The sequence below is a fragment of the Emys orbicularis genome, chromosome 12 (genome assembly GCF_028017835.1).
Source record: "Emys orbicularis isolate rEmyOrb1 chromosome 12, rEmyOrb1.hap1, whole genome shotgun sequence".
In the NCBI taxonomy this organism is placed as follows: domain Eukaryota; kingdom Metazoa; phylum Chordata; order Testudines; family Emydidae; genus Emys; species Emys orbicularis.
In genome coordinates, this window is record NC_088694.1 from 33,483,251 (window position 1) to 33,503,083 (window position 19,833).

The 19,833-nt window shown below is 51.8% G+C and overlaps 1 protein-coding gene across 1 annotated transcript in view; it reads right to left on the bottom strand.

Annotated features, from left to right (window-relative positions):
* Window positions 1–1,674: 1,674 nt before the first annotated feature.
* CEP250 (centrosomal protein 250) overlaps window positions 1,675–19,833 on the bottom strand; it is a 109,561-nt gene continuing 91,402 nt past the window's right edge. The window contains exons 26-34 of the mRNA XM_065414298.1: window positions 19,566–19,693; window positions 19,159–19,279; window positions 17,681–17,835; window positions 11,851–14,262; window positions 5,257–5,364; window positions 4,804–4,959; window positions 2,871–2,984; window positions 2,705–2,752; window positions 1,675–2,098 (exon numbers count right to left, since the gene is read on the bottom strand). Coding sequence (XP_065270370.1) covers window positions 1,805–2,098; window positions 2,705–2,752; window positions 2,871–2,984; window positions 4,804–4,959; window positions 5,257–5,364; window positions 11,851–14,262; window positions 17,681–17,835; window positions 19,159–19,279; window positions 19,566–19,693 — 3,536 coding nt within the window. The 3' untranslated portion in view covers window positions 1,675–1,804. The remainder of the gene's footprint in view (window positions 2,099–2,704; window positions 2,753–2,870; window positions 2,985–4,803; window positions 4,960–5,256; window positions 5,365–11,850; window positions 14,263–17,680; window positions 17,836–19,158; window positions 19,280–19,565; window positions 19,694–19,833) is intronic.

The following is a 19,833-nucleotide window of genomic DNA, read 5'->3' on the forward strand; positions in this document are numbered from 1 at the left end:
GACTTGACTAAACACTTGAGAAGTCATTCACCTCAGAAGAATGGCCTCAGAACGGGGGGCTGGAACTAAACTATACTAGCACCTCCTTAAGCTCTTCTGAAAAGATCTAATTATGTCACTCCACTGCTAGAAAATGCACCTGTTCACTACACTCCCACAGGGCAAGGGCCATCATCTTTGATCAAATCTAAGCGTTCATTTAAAGAGTAAGCTTGTAGCTCCAGGGGTTATGAAAAACCTTCCAAACAGAACAGGATTCCAGGGCTGAGCTGTCTTCCCCAGGGCCTGGCTACATGGGAGTGCTGTACCACTGTAACTGGGTACCAAGGTATGCCACTGCCCACAGGTGCCCTCAGTTATATTGGCATAAAGGTGCTGTACAGCTGTTCCCATACAGGAAGGGCAATAACTGCATCACTATAACTACATCCACACTAGGGCTCGTATCAGTATACCTATCTTAGTAAAAATCATCTCCCAGCCAAGAGTTTTACTGGCGTAACTTGCAGGTGGAGCCCAGGCCTTGCTGCCACTGCTCGTCAGAGCTTTTACAAACTGCACTAGTGAGTCTGGGCAGTTTCCAGCCACTATCTGCCATTTCCACCCCAGCTCTCTACCTCCTTTTGAAGCTCTGTGTTTTGGTTTATTTTCCAGAGGTGCCTTAGCTGCCTTTTCCCACATTGAGTTTGTGGTGTCTGTGTTGTGCTTCCCTTCTGCAGCACAGGCAACAAACAGCTGGCCTGCCGTAGGGGAGCAGGGCAGGGAATGTGCAGGAGAAGAGACATTTCCTGGGGCTATCCCCTTCTGCCCAGCTTCCTCACAGCTCAGCCAGGCACAAAGCAAACTGCACAAGGAAGAGCTCCACTGCAGGACAGGGCCCATCTCACGGTACTGAAGCGCAGGTCAGGAAGAGAAAGCCCCAAGGACATTTTTAGAACTGGAGCCACATGGAAGGAGGTTTTTGATAGAGGGAAAAGATGAAACGAGGGAAAATAAACCTCTTTCATAGGGAATAACTTTATTGTAAAAGCTGAAAATACAGCTCCCGCTGGAGCTCTTACTAAAAGAGAAACAGTACAACGTCATTTGGGAGCAGCTCTCCAGGCAGCAGGAGGGCAATCTCTGGGGGCACCTTGTAACAGCAACATTTCTGGGGCAGGCAACAATCGTGTGCTTCAGAAAAGGAAAATTCCACCAACCTGCTGCGGCCAGTCAACCCTAGAGGCTTTTTCCAGCTCGCCTCCAATCTCTGAGCCCTGCTCAGGCCAGCTCCAGCCTCTGATCCCCTAGCATAGTCCGGCTGGAAAGTTTCCATGGTGAACACTGCTGCCTATGGTGTTTCCATGGTGAGCACTATTGCCCCCCGCCCCAGGTCTCAGCTTTGACACAACCCCACGCTCCTGAATTCACTCCCTGCAGCAGGTCTCTGCACACTCTGGGGACATTCCCCAGGATACACAGGCTGTGAAGAAGGGGGAAAACCCATGTTCTTATTGGTTCCATCCTCCCATGTGCCACAACCAACCATGTGGTTCAATGTTCCTGAGGACTGGTATTCGGCTGGGGCTATGAGAATCGGGGCCACGTCAGCGGGCAGGCTGGACCCTGAGGAGGTCTGGCCCATGAAAACAGAAGGGATGGCTCTTGAAGGGACAATCACCACCTTTTCCACTGGCATGTAGGATTCTTCGGCAAGGTGGGCAAGAGTCTATTGTCCATGGCACCTTTGAAAACGGCATTGCCAAACCACACGTAGGGTTGGACCTTGCCCGTGTTGTGACCCATTTGCTGAACGCTGATCCTGCTACCTCAACTCATTCTGCTGGGCTGCTCTGGGTGTGGAACTCAGAGGGTGTATCTCAGGAGATTGGCCGTCCCACCCTAGAGCCACCAAGGCCAAGCTGTGGTTCAGGGATTCATCCAGCTTCCGCGTTTCTGCTTCTAGAACAGCAGCCTTGGGCTCCCTGGCCACAGCTGCTAAGGAGTGAGAGAGCTCCTGGTGTAGGCCCGACAGCTCCTGGCTGGTCTTTGCACAGCACTTGATGTAGTCCTGCTTGTGCTTCCGCTCCAGCACCAGCTGGGTTTGCAGAAGAGACACCTGAAGGAAGAGGAACAGGTTGAGCTCAAGGGGCCGAAGGAAAAGAAGTGACTTGCCTGGCTTCTGCTTCTCTCAAGATCCTGCCCCAGTGCTACCAGTTCCCCAACAGTCATGCCCCCCCCAGGCCCAGCGCCCCAGGGCTACCAGCCCACTCACAGCCATGCCCTGCCCCGCCCAGCACCCCAATGCTACAAACCCTCCCATCTGTGCCCCACCCTCCTCAGCACCCCCAACGCTACAAACCCCTCCCAGCCGCGCCCCACCCCAATGCTACAGCCCCCTCCCAGCTGCGGCCCACCTGGTGCCTCAGCACTGTGAGCCCTGTCACAGCCACGCCTTACCTGGTCTGGGATTCCAGTGCTATGAGTGCCCTCAAAGCTCTGCCCAGCCTGGCACTGAGATCCCCTCACAGCTGCTTCTTCCCTCACAGACCTGCTCTGCCCTGGGCCCTAGCACTACAGCCCCCTCACAGCCAGGGCTGGCCCAGTGCTACAAGCTCCCTCAGAGCCAGGCCCCTTCCAGGCCCCCATTCCTAGGAGTTTCCACACTGGTGTGCCCCACCCGTGCAGATACGACCATCTAGATGAGAGGTTTTCTACTCCTAACCTGCTTCTGCAACTCGGCGAGTCGCCTATGGAGAGTCCGGGCCTCCTCCTGGGAAGAAAATGCAAAGAGAAGGCCTTTAGTCCTCAGTCTGCTTGGGGCAGGACTAGACCAGAGCAGGCGGGACTCTGCCAGGGTCACATGCTCAGGCTCCCCTCCCTGTTCTTACCTGTCCTGAAGTTGATGCCTTATTCTGCCCAGAGTCAGACATAGGAAGTCCACAGGCATCTGGCAGTGAGAGGCCAGCACGATCCCTCTTCAGCCTCCTCCGCTCATGCTCCACCTGCACACAGAACACAGAGAAAGGGTCACAGCAGTCTGCCAGGGAGCAAGGAGCTAATAACCTGGGGTATCAGGTGGGCAGAGAAGGTTCTCCACTCAGAGGCACTTACCTCCAGGTGGTGGCGGGGGAAGGAAGTAGGACAGAAAGGGCTTCACACTGGAGCAAGACCAGCTAATGCTGGAATGAGTGTGTGTGGGTACAATGGGCAGGCAGTGCTGGAGTGCGTGGGGGTGGGCGGGAAGTACTAGAGGACATGGGCAAGCGGTGCCGGAGTGCTGGGGGGCGGGTGGTACTGGTGGGCATGGCCGGGCAGTGCTGGAGCACGAGAGTGCAGTGCTGGAGGGCGTGGGCAGTGCTGGAGGGCGTGGGCAGGCGGTGCTGGAGCGCTAGGGGGCGGGAGGTGCCAGAGGGCGTGGGCACGGGTGGGTGGTGCTGGTGGGCGTGGCCGAGCAGTGCTGGAGCACGTGAGAGTGCAGTGCTGGAGGGCATGGGCAGTGCTGGAGGGCGTGGGCAGGCGGTGCTGGAGCACTGGGGAGTGGGCAGTGCCGGAGGGCGTTGGCACGGGTGAGCAGTGCTGATGGGCGTGGACAGGCAGTGCTGGAGCACATGAGAGTGCAGTGCTGGAGGGCGTGGGCAGTGCTGGAGTGCTGACTAGTGGGCGGTGCCGGAGTGCTGGGGGGTGGGTGGTGCTGGTGAGCGTGGACGGGCAGTGCTGGAGCACATGAGAGTGCAGTGCTGGAGGGCGTGGGCAGGCGGTGATGAAGCGCTGGGGAGTGGGCGGTGCCGGAGGGCGTGGGCACAGATGGGTGGTGCTGGTGGGCGTGGACAGGCAGTGCTGGAGCACATGAGAGTGCAGTGCTGGAGGGCGTGGGGAGTGCTGGAGGCCATGGACAGGCGGTGCTGGAGCGCTGGGGAGTGGGTGGTGCCGGAGTGCTGGTGGGCGGGGATGGGCAGTGCTGGAGCACATAAGAGTGCAGTGCTGGAGGGCGTGGGCAGGCGGTGCTGGAGCACTGGGGAGTGGGCAGTGCCGGAGGGCGTGGGCACGGGTGGGTGGTGCTGGTGGGCGTGGCTGGGCAGTGCTGGAGCACATGAGAGGGCAGTGCTGGAGGGCGTGGGCAGGCGGTGATGGAGCGCTGGGGAGTGGGCGGTGCTGGAGACGGGTGGGCGGTGCTGGTGGGTGTGGCTGGGCAGTGCTGGAGTGCTGGGAGTGTGGGCATGAGAATGCAGTGCTGGAGAGCGTGGGCAGTGCTGGAGGGCGTGGGCAGGCGGTGATGGAGCGCTGGGGAGTGGGCGGTGCCGGAGGGCGTGGGCACGGGTGGGTGGTGCTGATGGGTGTGGACGGGCAGTGCTGGAGCACATGAGAGTGCAGTGCTGGAGGGCGTGGGCAGGCGGTGATGGAGCACTGGGGAGTGGGAGGTTCCAGAGGGCGTGGGCACGGGTGGTTGGTGCCGGTGGGTGTGGCTGGGCAGTGCTGGAGCACATGAGAGGGCAGTGCTGGAAGGCGTGGGCAGGCAGTGATGGAGCGCTGGGGAGTGGGAGATGCTAGAGGGCGTGGGCACGGGTGGGTGGTGCTGGTGGGTGTGGCTGGGCAGTGCTGGAGTGCTGGGAGTGTGGGCATGAGAATGCAGTGCTGGAGGGCGTGGGCAGGCGGTGATGGAGCGCTGGGGAGTGGGCGGTGCCGGAGGGCGTGGGCACGGGTGGGCGGGGCTGGTGGGGGCGGACGGGCAGTGCTGGAGCGTGCGGGGGTGGGCAGGTGGTGCCGGAGCACATGGGGGTGCTGTCATCCCAGAGTGCCAAAGGCACTAGGAATCTGGCTCACCTGCTCTAGAGTCCTCCTGAGTTGGGCATTGAGCTGCTGCAGCTCAGCGTTGTCATGTTCCAGCCTTGCGACAGCTCGCTGCAGACGTTCCAGTCGCTGCTGTAGGAGTCTCCTCTCTGCCCCTGCTGCCAGCTGCTCCTCTTCCTCTCCCATGGCCTGGGGGGTGTAGAGAGCAGAGTCTTGGTGAGCCTGTGCCAGATGGATGTGTGTCCCAGATGCTCAGAGTGGGGAATCTGTACAAAGCTGACTAGGGAGGCCTACAGAGAAGCACACTGTGCCTGATGGGGAGCGCTCATCAGTCGCTCCCTCTACTCCCAAAGCATAGGCACCAGCACCCCGCAGGGGCCACCCTCCAGCACAGCCACAGGGCAAAATTAATCCAGGACAGATACATACTTCTTACTTCTCCTCTCCCATGTGTACACGGGCCCTGCCCACTCTCCCCTCCCTCACCTGCTGTTTCCCTGCTCTCTCCTCTCTAAGCAGCAGATCCGCATCTCCATTCAGAGCCTTGTTTGGAACGCTCTCCTCTAGGTCTCTGAGAGCTGAAGCAAGCTGCTCCTGTAGGAGTGACAAACAGCACAGATCATCCTCTGGAAGCCAGGGCTGCAGTGCCCCCTGCTGGAGAGGGCACTCACTGCTGTTCCCAGTGAGGCAGACATATCTTGCTCGCTGCAGGCCTCTGCCCCAGCTGCCGAGCTGGGTGGCGCCCTGACCATGGAGGAGAACCAAGTCCACAGAGGAGCTGGTGGGACTGCCAGTGGCTGAATACCCCAATGAGGCAGAGGACCCCAGGACAACAGAGCCCCAGTCCGAATTGTATTAAGAAGTAGCCCAGGGAAGCCAGAGTTTAGTCTGGTTATTGCTGTCAGTGCTGGCGTCAGCGTGTTTCAGCTGGATCCAGACTGACCCAGTGGCAGAACACGCCGCCACTGTTAGGGCCCTAGGCTGGGACCCGGTGGAGTAGTGTGGGCCCGGGTCCTCCTACCCCCTGCTGCCAACCCCATCCCTGGGGTGGCTGTCTCTCCACTTCAGGCTGAACAGCCTGTGTTTGCCTGTTAGCTCTGCCCTGCCCGAGGGCCAGAGCCGACAGACCGCTGGCTTGCTCTGTCCTGCCTGAGGGCCTAGGCCCCAGACTGTTTGGTGCTCTGCCCTGCCAAGAGGGTCTAGGCGCTACCACCTGATATTAGGCAGTGACCCCAGTGATGTAGTGTGGCCTCCCTCCGACCCAGAGAGGGAGGGATGACTGCCACCACACTACATGGACTTACTGGCTACCTTGCAGCACAGTTAGTCAGGGAGCAGCCCAGCAAGTGGTCCTAGGTGGTCTGATCCTTGACAGCAGGGCCATGAAGGTCTGTTAGTCCTGAACGTGAAGGGTCATAGCCAGTGAGGTACACCCTTCATCCCAATGGAGCTCAGTGCCATTGCTGTGCAGTGGGCCAGCACTGTGTGTATTGCCAGCCACTCATAGCCACCTCCACCACCTCACTCTCTGTGGAGACTGGACATACTTTTTCTGGTACTTCCATTGAGACTGGGCAGCAGCTTGAGGGGGTATGCTACACAGTCCCCTCCAGCCAGCCCCCAGCAAGGAGCAAAGGTGCTGCAACCCTATTGACAGGATTTCCTAGCCCAAGTGATTCCTATTTCATGGACTGGTTTCAGCTCAGATTCTGCTGTCTGCACCAGCTTTTACAAACACATGGGTAAGCTAAGATCCTCCCATCAGCTTGCTGTCCTGGATCTCCTCCACAGTAGATACGGCATCACCCGGCTCCTCTTCGCACTCACCTCAGCCAGCCCCCACCCTAACTGTCTAGATCATGAAGTGAAGACAGAGCCTCTCAGAGCACTGACACTGGCTGCACTGCAGCCACCAGCAAAGGTGTCGGGGGGAGCCAGCACTGAAGCCAGAGTTTTCTGTGCCAGGAGCACCACCTATCCGAGCTCAGCACAAAGAATGCTGCAAGGCACAAGAACACCTACCCTGAGGAGGAAGAGCGAAAAGGCAGTCCTGAAAGCAGGACTCTCAGAGCACCAGGAGTGACTGGGCCAAGCATATACTGCTACCCAGAATTACCCCACAAATGCAGAAGGGGCGAATCCAGCAATGGAGCTGCCTATGGCAAGGCCATGTTGGGATGCAGCTGCTTCTCTTTTGGCACCTCTTGCCTTATCATTTTAGGCAGAGGTTCTGCCTCATTGCCTCTATATAAATCCATGGTACGCCCACATCTTGAATACTGTGTGCAGATGTGGTCACCCCATCTCAAAAAAGATATATTGGAATTGAAAAAGGTTCAGAAAAGGGCAACAAAAATGATTAGAGGTATGGAACAGCTTCAGTATGAGGAGAGATCAATAAGACTGGGACTTTTCAGCTTGGAAAAGAGACAGCTAAGGGGCGATATGATAGAGGTCTATAAAATCATGACTGGTGTGGAGAAAATAGATAAGGAAGTGTTATTTACTCCTTCTCAAAACACAAGAACTAGGGGTCACCCAATGAAATTAATAGGCAGCAGGTTTAAAACCAAACAAAAGGAAGTATTTGTTCACCCAACACACAGTCAACCTGTGGAACTCTTTGCCAGAAGATGTTGTGAAGGCCAAGACTATAACAGGGTTCAAAAAGGAACTAAATAAATGCATGGAGGATAGGTCCATCAGTGGCTATTAGCCAGGATGGGTAGGGATGGTGTCCCTAGCCTCTGTTTGACAGAAGCTGGGAATGGGTGACAGGGGATGGATCACTTGATGATTACCTGTTCCATTCATTCCCTCTGGGGCACTTGGCATAGGCCACTGTCGGAAGACAGGATACCGGGCTAGATGTACCTTTGGTCTGACCTAATATGGTCGCTCTTATGTTCGCATTGAGTGGACTGGAAGTCACTGGAGCACACTGATTGCAAGTATTGAGGCCCCAACTGTGCCCCTGAGAACATCTGAATGCCAGCTGGTGCTGGATTCACTGTTCTACAACAGCAACTCCTGTCAGACCTGACAAACTCACAATGCTTTCATAGTATTACCAAACAGGGTCATGTCAAGTCCCTAATAAAAGCTTATGTCATACTGATCCTCATAATCTTTGTGAGATATATGTACAAATGATATTTAAGGAGTTGTAAAGATGTACAGGAAAATATGTTTTAAAGTCTGAATCAAAGCAGGGTTGACAAGTAGGTTTTCACCAGACACAGGATGTATATTCACCAGTCTGCCTTGGTTCACATGTAAAACAAGCATTATAAGCCAACATAATGGAAACCTATTTGCATATGACATCAACATCAGGATGTGAAGACAACATGGAGCCAGCACATCAGGGAGTGGGTAAGGAGGTTGTCCTGACTCTGGGGACAAAACAATGAGTTTTGGAGAATATAAGGAGGAGAAGAAAAGACATTTTGTTATCCTTCACTGAAGAAGAAAAAAGGACAATGCTTTTTGCATTCATGAAAAATGATTCCCAACCATCCTGGCTGGACATGTTGGGAGATTGCTTTAGGTGAGATAAAACTACTTTAGACAAGGCCTTAGCCTGTTAAATTTAATCTCTAGGAAGGGCGTTATACTTTTGTTTTATATGTAACCTTACTCACTATCTCTGAAATCTTAGCATGTGATAATAAACTTATGGGTGTTCTCACTATAAATATATCTCAGTTCTGTGATGATATCAAAGACCTGAACCTGAGTTGTACCAGTCAAGTGTTGTGTATACTATTCCTTTGGGGAGAGCAACCCTCATAATTCCTGTCAGTGTCCAGTGACAGGGGCTGGATACTACAGGAGGATGCTTTCCGAGGGGCTCGGAGATTGGGGGTAAACCTACTGTTAATCTGCAAAGCAGAGTGAATGCTAGCAGAGCCTTGAGTATATTGGGTGGTTAGCAAACCGGTGGTGTCAGGGAGCACAGTTAAGCATCATTAGAGGCAGGAGGATAACAAGGTGACTCAGTCCTGGGCACTCCAAGAAGAGTCACGTGAACTACATCAAAGAGCTGACATTTGGGGTCTCTGGCCTTCATGGTGATGGTGCAGGATGTGTCAGTGGTGAAGCCACTTGACTGGGCTTAGTGAATGGGGCTAGGTCTGCACCGCCAGAGCTCTCATCTAGTACTGGCATTTAGTGGTTTTGGCTGATCCAAGCTTCTGTTTTGAGGCTTTGATCTTTAGGAAACTCTGGGCTGCTCTTGTGCCAGACTTAAGGATTTCTTGGAGTACCTCCAGGAGGGTTATGAAATCCTCTCCACATCTTCAGTGCTAAAGGCAATATCTGCTCTGAGGCAGATGGAATGGTTCTGCTGCACTGAATCAAAACTGGGGGGCAGAGGATGAACAATGCACCAACTGCTAAAAGTTTATAGTGCTGAGAATACAGAGCAGGTGCACATGCACCAGGAGGCCCAGGAAACACAGAGCAATAGGTTCCCTAGCCCAGGAGACTGGGAAGGTATGGGTCTATCTAATTGTGACAAAGTAGAAATTTCTCCTAGTGCTTTGGATGAGAATTGTGTGTGCCACAGTTTCCCCTATTTGCTGCATGTGTACCCAGACGGTGGGGGAAGGGTGATTACTCTTTGCAGAGACCCAGAAACCCAGGTGTGACTGTCGCCTAACTGCCTAGGCCGCACGCCCATGGAGAACCCAGAAGACAATGACCCGGACATCTGGCTGCCTAGCAACTAATGACCACGGACTGCCAACCCACCCCCCACTACCAGTTGTCATGGTACCACAGGCCCAGTGCTCTTTCCCTTGGCTCCGTACGGTTCCTGGGAGGAACCCCCTTTAGTGTGTCAGTCCTCTTTGAGGGTTGCACTCTCTCTGTGGGGCTAAGCCCTTTAAGCCTCCATCGCCTCCTGGGACCACACTTCTGAGCTTTCAGCATGCCTGCCTCACTCCATGAGGTCCCCTCAGTGAGTCCACTCGCACTTGACCCCTGAAGGGAGACTTGCACACCCAAAGGAAGCAATGCATCCCCAACCTCGTTAGACTGGAGTGACTCTCAGACAGCACTGTAAAACAGAAGATTTATTAAGTGTCTGTAATACAGCGTAGAAAGCCTTTAGGTGAGCATAGAGAATGGGAAGCTACAGCCAAATCCATCTGAGTCTGACCGGAGCCCAGGGCTCCCTCTCACTGCCCCCAGTTCAGCAGCGTTCCTGCTTCTCGCAGACCACACTTAACTCATTCAACCTGCTCCTTCTCCTTTGTCCCTCTTCCCGGGCAAACAACTCTTGGTTCTCAGTTGGTCCAAAGTGGCTGGTTTCCTCCAGAGGGGAGGGGGCCAGCAGTCCGTGGTTAGTAGCTGCTAGACAACCAGATGTGTGACAGCTAAACCTGCCTGGACATGGCAGAGCCGACCAGCTGAAAGCACCCACACCCATCACTGTGGAGCTCTGTTTCGTTTTAATAGTGAGGGTGATCATTTACCACTGGAAAGATTACCAAGGGACGTAGTGGATTCTCCATCACTTGAAGTGTTTACACTGAAATGGGAGGTCACTTTTTAAAAGTTTCCCTCTAGCTCAGCCAGAATCTACAGGTTCAATGCAGAAAACACTGGATGAGGTTCTCTGGCCTGTGCTATGCAGGAGGTCACACTAGATGAGTCAGCAGTGTGCCCTTGTTGCCAAGAAAGCTAACGGCATACTGGGCTATATAAATAGGAGCATTTCCAGCAGATCGAGGGGATGTGATCATTCCCCTCTATTCGGCATTGGTGAGGCCTCATCTGGAGTCCTGTGTCCAGTTTTGGGCCCCACACTACAAGAAGGATGTGGAAAAATTGGAAAGAGTCTAGCGGAGGGCAACAAAAATGATTAGGGGACTGGAGCACATGACTTATGAGGAGAGGCTGAGGGAACTGGGATTATTTAGTCTGCAGAAAAGAAGAATGAGGAGGGATTTGATAGCTGCTTTCAACTACCTGAAGGGGGGTTCCAAAGAGGATGGATCTAGACTGTTCTTAGTGGTAGCAGATGACAGAACAAGGAGTAATGGTCTCAAGTTGCAGTGGAGGAAGCTGAGGTTGGATATTAGGAAAAACTTTTTCACTAGGAGGGTGGTGAAGCATGGAATGGGTTACCTAGGGAGGTGGTGGAATCTCCTTCCTTAGAGGTCTTTAAGGTCAGGCTTGACAAAGCCCTGGCTGGGATGATTTAGTTGGGGATTGGTCCTGCTTTGAGCAGGGGGTTGGACTAGATGAGCCCCTGAGGTCTCTTCCAACCCTGATATTCCATCTTCGGTGCCACAGCAGGGCTGCTGCTAAGACAGGCTCCCTGCCTGCTCCACCCCCACGCTGCTCCCTCCGCGTACTACTCCTGCCGGCAAGCACTGCTCCCGCAGCTCTCATTGGCCGAGAACAGGGAGCTGTGGCCAATGGGAGCTGAGGGGGCAGTGCTTGCAAAGAGGGGCAGCGCATGGAGCCACGTGCTGCCCATCACCCCCAGGGGCCACAGGGGTGTGTTGGCCCCTTCCAGGAGTGGCGTGGGGCCAGGGTAGGCAGGGAGCCTGCCTTAGCGGTAAGTGCAGCCCAGCAGGAGGTCGCACCCCAAACCCCAGCACTGAGCCCCCTCCCAGAGCCAGCACCCCCACCCCCTCCTGCACCCCAACACTCTGCCCCAGACCAGATCCCCCTCGTGCACCCAGGCCCCAGGCTCAGCCCAGAGCCCCCTCCCACACTGCAAACCCCTCGGTTCCAGCCCAGAGCCCGCACTCCCTCCTGAACCCCAACCCTCTACCCCAGCCCAGTGGAAGTGAGTGAGGGTGCGGGAGAGCGAGTGACCGGGGTGGGGGGAGGAATGGAGTGAGTGGGGCAGGGCTTTGGGGGAAGGGGTGGGGTAGATCCTTGGTTGCCCTTAAATTCAAAAACTGATCTTGGGCGTAAAGAGGTTGTAGCCCACTGGACTAGATGATCATAATGGTTCCTTCTGGACTGAACATCTATGAATCTAAACAAAGTGCCATTGGATTCCTAAGACAGAAATAGACAGGCATCCTTTTCATGCAAGTCACCCCCCAAACTGCCTACCTGAAGATGAAGCCGATCCTTATCCCGCTCTGATACCATGCACTGTAGGACAGCCATTTCCTCCCTCAGGGTCCTACTGGCTGCTTGGCTCTGGGCCAGGGACAAAGCCAAGGCCTGTGCTTTCTCCCTCCATTCTATCTCCACACTCTCAGTCTGCTTCAGAACAGCCATCATGTGCTCCAGTTCCTGATCCTTCACTTTTTTCTCCTCTTCCAGCTGTTGGATCCACACCTTCTGCCTTTCCAACTGCTGGTCTCTCTCCTGGAGAACCTTCCTCTTGGCTGCCTCCTCTGTTTCCCATCTCAGGAGTTTCTGGATTTGGCTCTTTAGAGTCTCCCCTTCACCAGCTCTCCTTTGCAGAGCAGAGGTGAGCTGCTTCAGGAGCTCACCCTGTGTCCTCAGCTCCTGCTCTCTCCCTCTCAGAGTCTCCTCCAGGCCCCTGACTCGCTCTCTCTGGTGTTTGATCTCCTCATCCTTTTTGGCCAGTGTCTGCTGGAGATGCTGGAGATTTTCTTGAAGACCCTTTGCCTCCTCCTCTTCCAATTGTTTTCGCTCATCTTGGGCCTTGATCTCCTGTTCCCTCTTGTTCAGGGCTTCTTCTAGAAGCTGCTCTCTCTCTCTGTGATGTCTCTCCTCCTTCTCAGCCAGTGTAAGCTGGAGATGGTGCAGGGTCTCCTGCTCTTCCTCTCGGTGCTGGAGCTGTTGAATGAGAGTCTCATTCTCCCACTCTCGCTCTCTTACAACTTCCTCTAGACAACTTGCTTGGTTCTGGCAGGACTTTAGTGCCACCTGCATTCTTTTTTCTTGAAGTTGGTATATGCTAATTTGCTCCGCCTGCTTGAGGAGTTCTACATGCTTCTCCTTCACTATTTGGCTCATTCTGTCTAGATCCTGCTGTAAGCTCCTGACACACTTTTCTTCCAGCTCTTTCTGCCCTAACAGCTCCTTGACATGCCCTTGCAAAGACTCTATCTCCTGGTCTCTGGCTTGTAGAGATGATTTGGTATATTCAAGTGTCTTCAAGACAGCCTTAGTCTGTGTCACTGCATCTTCCTCATGCTGCTGAAGCTTATGGATTTCTTCCTCAAGGGCCTCTATTTCCCCCTCTCTCTCCCTCAGAGTCACCTGTGTTTGTTGAAGATTTGCTTGCATGACTCTTGCCTGATTCTCCTCCTCTGTCTTGTGCTCCTCATATTGCTTTTGCAGGGATTCGATTTCTTGCTCTCGCTCCCTTAATATTGCTTCAAGACAGTCAAGAGTTTTCACCTGTTGCTCAACTTCTCTTTCTTGTTTTTGGAGTGTCCAGATCTGCTCTTTCTGAGACTTAATGACTCCATCTCTCTCCTTTAGTGCTTCCTTGGCATATTCTAAATCTCTCTGTAAAACCTTCATCTGCCCTTCTGCTTCTTCCTCATGTTTCTGTATTTGGAATTCCAGCTCTCTGTCTTTGTCTTTTAAGGCTGCTTGTGTTTGCTCCAGATGTTCACAAAGAGGCTTTAGCTTCATTTCCATCTCTTCCTTACTATTCTGAATTTGCTTTTGTTGTGACTCAAGCTCTTGATCTCTCTGAGTCAGAGTGAGGGTCATCTGTTTTACTTTCTCCCGCAGGTCCTGTAGCTCTTCCTCCCGCTGATCCTCATACTGCTGGAAAATCCTTATCTGCTCCCGCTGCGATTCGATCTCACGCTCTTTGTCCCCGAGAATTGCTTTCATGTGTTCTAGGCTTGTGCGCAGAACCTTCACCTGCTTTTTCTCCTCCTCTTTCAATTCTTCAGCTACTTTTCTCTGAGACATAAGCTCACAATCTTTTTCCCTCAAGTCTGCTTTGATCAGATAGCGCTCCTCCAGCAGAGCTTTCATTTGTGATCTTCCATGTTCTTCCAGAGTCTGGATTTTCTCTTCCTGGAATTTAATTTCCTTTACTTTCTCCTCTAGGTTTAAAGTCAGTCGTTCTAGAGCAGTCTTCTGCATTTCCCTCTGATTCTCTAGTTCCTGAATCTGTTCTTGTTGGGATTCCACCTCTCTGTCCTTCTCTTCTAGGGCTTTAGTAAGGTGATCTAAAGCTGTTCTTTGCACTTCTCTCTGCTGCTCCAGCTCGCTAATCTGTTCTTGCAGTGTTTCCATTTCTCCATCTCTCTGGCTTAAGGCAAGAGTCAGGTGATCCAGATTTTCCTGCAAAGCCTTCCCCAAGGCAACCTCCTTCTGCAATGTTTGGATTCCCTCCTGTTGAGTCTCTGCTTCCTCACTTTTCATTTTCAGGGCAGAGAGGGTTGTTTGAAGCTCTTGTTCTAGGGAGCGGCTCATCTTTGCTGCTATGTTTGCCCGAGTCTCAGAGGCAGAGACTGATTCCTGGAGAAGGTCCATCTCCCGTACCAGTTTCTCCTTAGCTGCTTGCAGCATGTCCCGTTCATGCTGAAACAGAAAGAAAATGACTTGAAAATAAATCTCGATGACTCTTCCCATCTCAGAACTGGGCTGTAGCTCTACTGCCTGGATGATGTGACACCCAAGTTCTACAAGTGTGGCTCTTAGTGGAATAACTCTTACAGTTGGGGTGGCTTTTCTCTCCCATCTAATTTTTCTTATTCTTTGGTCACTAGTGGAAACTCGAGAATTGCCCTTTCTCCCCTAGGACTTGTCTACACAAGGATATAGCACTGTTTCAGCAGCTGATTTAGTTGAGCTGATGATACCTGTGGTGTAGCAGTACATGCAGACATGGGCAAGCGGTAATCACCATTGATTCAGCCAAAATCATTAATGAAACAGCACTATTTTGGAGTGTAGATCATGCCTTTGAGTTACTTCTGGTTGTAGCTCCTGAAGGGTGGGTGAAGTTACTCTCTTAGCAGAGATAATTAGGAATGGGAAAAAAAATCCCTGAATCATAATTCAAACATACATGAATCTAGCAACTTCATGTTTTTATTCATATGACTATTGTGACATTCTATACCATGGGAGTGTGCCCTGTAACCCCCATATTCCTCATTTATATATAATTGTGATCTTACATATAAAGCATGCCACGTGAGGTCTCATGGGAAAGGTTATGATCTGCTGAAACCCACTGTTCCATCTAAGTATGTGTATCATTAATGCATATGAGGTTATGAGAATGTGCTGCATGGTTGTCACTAAAATATGCTGTGACTTTGGCAAGTGCCCAGATACTAGCTCTCCAGAGACAATGCCAAGGAAAGCAAGCAATGCCTGGTTGGGTGTCAAACAACCCATCAACAGCCATTGTCTAGCAAGGGAGCTACAATTCAATGACTCACCTGCATAAGGCCACACCAGGGGAATTGCTCAACCTTGCCTGGGGTCTCAGAAATGCTCACCAGACATGCCTGGACTTGTGCTCTCCAAGCACCTGAGACTAAGAGTATAAAACAGAACACAGTAGCCTCATACATGGCCTTTCTCCTTCCCCCACCTATGCTGCAAGCAACAAGGACATTCTGAAGACTCCAATAGAGGGGACTGGCCTAGGTTTCAAGGGTGAAACCTGTGTACTATGAATTGCAATATCCAGTGAGGGTGAGAAAAACTGCTTAATCTAGATGTTGCCCAGTCTAATAGGGTTAAGAGTTTAGACTGCGTGCTTATATTTTATTTTATTTTGGTAACCACTCTGACTTTTTGCCTATCACTTATAATCACTTAAAATCTATCTTTTGTAGTCAATAAATGTATTTAACTGTTTATCTTTACCAGTGAGTTTGCCTGAAGTGTCTGGTGAATCTGCTCAGGTATGCAAAGGCTAGTGTATATCCACTTGCCTTTGATGAAGTGGTGAATGAATTAATACATTTGCACTGCTCAAGACGAGCAGCGCAAGGTGGTATGTTCCTGTTGTACAAGGCTGGGAGGGATTCAGCTGGTGCCTTTCTCTGTGTGATTCATGAGTGGCTCTGGGAGCATTCATGCAATCTAGCCGGGTGTGGTGCTCCGCATGCGGTTATCCTGAGTGATAACAGCGCCTGGAGGGGTTTGCTGCTTGTCATTAGCAAAGCATTGTGAGAGACAGCTCAGGCTGGAGAGTTAAGAGGGCACAGCGGTCCAATGGTCCCAGGCTGCACCCCAGGGATCCCATCACAACTATTACAAAAGTTAACCTGAAAAATTGTATTGTAATTGTAATTGTATTGAAAAACTACTGTAAGTATGTCTGGCTAATTCCATTCCCCTCCAGCTATCCTCATTGACCCCTTTCCTCTTCCTCCTGCCTACTGTGCTGTATTCATCTCCTTGCTAAGATAAACAGTCCCATGCCTTTCAACTTCTCTTCATATGGAAGTTTATCCAGGTCTCTAATCATTCTCATCATGTGTCCTGAATCAAGCACCTCCATTACTGCAACACTCTGAGATGGGATGACCAGAACTGCACACCGTGTTACAGGTGAGGGCATTCCATTAATTTAGAGAATGGCATTACAATTATTTTTAAAATTCTCTTTGCATTTATCAACATGGAATTTCATTTGCTATCATGCTGCTTATCTGTGTAACTTAGTTAGGTCCTTCTGAAGTTAGTCTTCTCCAGCCTTGACTAGTCTTAACACAAAATTATTATCTGAAAATTTTGCTTCCTCAATACATACACACCTTTTCCAGATAACTAATATATTAAACAACACTGGTCCTAGCACAGAGCCCTGGGGCAGCCAGCTGTTAACCTTTTTTCAACTATGAAAGTGAACCAAGCATTCCTTCTCTTTGTTTTCTGTCTTTTAGGCCCCAACTCTGCAAATACTTATGCATGTGCTTAACTTCACTGCTGAGAGTAGTTCCAATGATCTCAGGAAGACTACTCACAGTAGTAAAGCAAAGCATATGTGGAAGTCTTTGCAGAGTCAGTACCTTAACCAATTTCTGATCCATAACAATACTTTGCCTCTCATACCATGACTATTCCATTTCCTTTACAACCCCTTCTGAGGGACATTGTCAAAGACTTTGAAAGTCCAATAAATTACATCAACCAGTTCTCCTTTACCCATTACTTTAATGACAGCATTCTAATAGATTAATGAGGCACAGTTTTCCTTGGCAGAAGCTGTGCTGTTTAAACACTATGATAGGCTCTTTTAGATGTTTTATAAAACTTACCAGGTACGGAAGTACCTAAATCTAAATTTAGCTTCCTGAGCTCCCAGTGTCGCTGGTACTAGTATGTACCATGGCCACAGCCTGCTCCCCAGAACTTACTGGAAGTCTGTCCAGATGTCGCATAATATCAGCCACCTTCACACACACACCAAAGGGTTCTCACGCTCACCAGATGCCTGCCCAGCTATTGATATTCACAGTGAACAAACCCTGCCTGTGTCTCCAACTGTAACCCCCTCTTTCCTTAGAGCAGTCTCCTCAGTGTGTGAAGATTATCAGTGGCTCATGAAAATCCCAAGCCTGGAACAGCAGGGGTGTGAGTGGATAGAAGTGAAATGCATTGGCAGAACTCTAGGGGTGGAACTCAGACTGGAATAGTGAGGATACTGTGGATCAGCAGCCAGGTGGCTCAGTAGCACTGCATGGGAAGCCTAGGACTGGATAGTGGGGCATGACAGAGGGGCTGCAGGAGGGATAGGGGAAACTTGCTCAATGTCTGCACACTCTGTCTGGTTACACATGCTTCTAACCTTGAGGGGAGCACCAGAAATTAGAAAATAGACCTGGGAGATGGCACTGTGCAGAGGTTTTCCATTCAGTGGCTCTGGGGCCAGGGCAGGGTTGTTCCCAAGAATGCAGTGTTAAAAGAGCTCTGTCCAGGCTTTCCTTGAATGGCCATTATGTAACAAAGCTTCAGGGCCATCTGCCAGCCTCACCACAACATCTCTTCTTTGCTTCTCGGTGCCCTCAAGGCTCCTCTCCAAGGATGCAACCTCCCCATGCAACGTCACAACCTCCTTCTTTAGGGCAATGACCTCTTCTTGCAGCATGGCCTGGAGTGAGCCCTGCTTCCCTTCTACCATCCGCATCTCTGCAATGGGGAAGGGGGAGAAGAGGAACCAAAACAAAACCAAACAATGCTGGGCAAGAGCCATAATCTTTCCATTCAACTGCCCTTTGCTTCCCAGGCTCCAGCCCACAAAGGGGAGATTGGGTTATGCTCAGAGAAGTATCTTGGTCTGAGGTATTTGGCTTAAGGAAGCTCAGGTGAAACCAGAGTTCACAGGCAGAGGGAGTGAAGAAGGAGCAGTCAATAAGATTAGATTAACAGACTGGTGCAGTGAGCATCTTCAGTATAGTAGTGAGAGCAGAGGTGGATAAGATTACAAAAGGAAAATATATAGGAAGGAAAAGGATGAATACCAACTGACGTAGGGCTCCATCCAAGGACAAGTCTGGGTGCAGAGGAGCTGGTACCACAAAGGAGGGAGCAATAAGGTTGCAAAAGGATGTTGCAGAATTAGAAAGAATCCCAAGACGGGCAATAAGGGGCTCTGCCACAGAGATAGACTGAAAAGACTCGGACTGTTCAACTAGGCCTAGGGGACATGATAGAAGCCTATAAAATACTGACTGGTCTAGGGCAGGAGGATAGGGAGTTTATGTTCCACTACACAGGAACAGGGGACAATCCATTATATTGAAAGGCAGACAATTCCAAGTGTTTGGTGGGTACGAGTGGTGCCATGACAGAAGATGCCCGCATAGTTGTGGTATGGAGGGGTTCACAGTACTGGAGGCCGTGGGAAGCGAGGAAGAGTGAGAGAGACAGGACAATTAGCTACATGGGGAGTAGTTACTGTGCTATAGCCTAGGGCAAGACCCAGAGTGAGATCTGTTCGAGGGGCTGCTGTTGTATGTGAAAAGTGACTGGGGAGATGAGAAACAGTGTCTTCATCAAGCATTTTGCTGAGGGCGGGAGGTTCAGCAGCAGCCTGTGCTCAGACTGTATCAGGGCTAGGAAGGGGAGGGTTGAGAAGGAAGCAGAAGCAGCAGATTGTAGAAAACTGGGGAAGGTAGCAGAGGCACATGATTTATTGACAACTGCAATAACGCAAGGATCCTGGGGGAGGAGACAGAGCTAATGCACTGGAAAACGGAGGAGAAGCCTCCATTACTCAGGAATGCCCCAGGTTAGCACAAGGCAGGAGGAGAGAAGATAGGACTCTTCAAGTACTGCAAGGAGCACAGCAGAGAACCAGGGCTGTCTCTCTGCAATGAGTCACAGTCTATTCAGGAGCGCCAGTCTGTGTGGGCTCTCACAGTGGCTCTTCCTCTCCCCCAACTGCCATCTTCACTCCCTTGCTGATAAAGCAGAGTGGGCCTGGTACAGTGGGAAGGAGGGCAGCCATACCTTCCTGGCTTTGGGACAACCACTTCTGCAGCTCTTGGGTGTGGGCTCTGAGACAGTCCCTCTCGGCCTCCTTTTTGCTCAGCTCCTGCTCCAGCTTCTGAGCCTTGTTCCTGGCATCATCCTGGAGAAAGCAGGAGAGGCTGTATGAAGCTACACACACACGGTGCCAAGACAGCAGAGAGAGGGAAGCCTAGGGCATAGACTCAGACAGGGCAGGGCCATTACCAACAGGGGCAGTAGTAGTAAGTGGGATCCCTACAGAGGGGGTATTCCCCTCTCCCCATGATGGAGCAGGTCTAGGCTGCACTGGCACAGGGAACTAGAGCCAGCTCGGCCACACCACCTTATTTTGCTGCTAAGCTCAGCAGAGGGGCAGGGGAAGTGAGTGCACTGAGGAGAGCAGTTACCCGATCTCGCAGAGTCTGCCTCAGGTCCTGGTGCAGGTTCCGGAAGGCTGTTGCCACTTTCTCTGCTGTGAGCTCTATGGGGAGGTCCTTAGGTTGAGGCCCAGTAAGCCCACAAACACGGTCCTGTTCTGGAAAAATAAGCCCTGGGATTAGTGTTTGGCCAAAGGGTCGCCAGTGACAGCCCTGCTTACACGTAGGAGAAGCTGGCAGGGTCTGGAGACCTCCCAGGGGCAGGTCCCATAGATGTGACAGTGAATAGGTGACACAC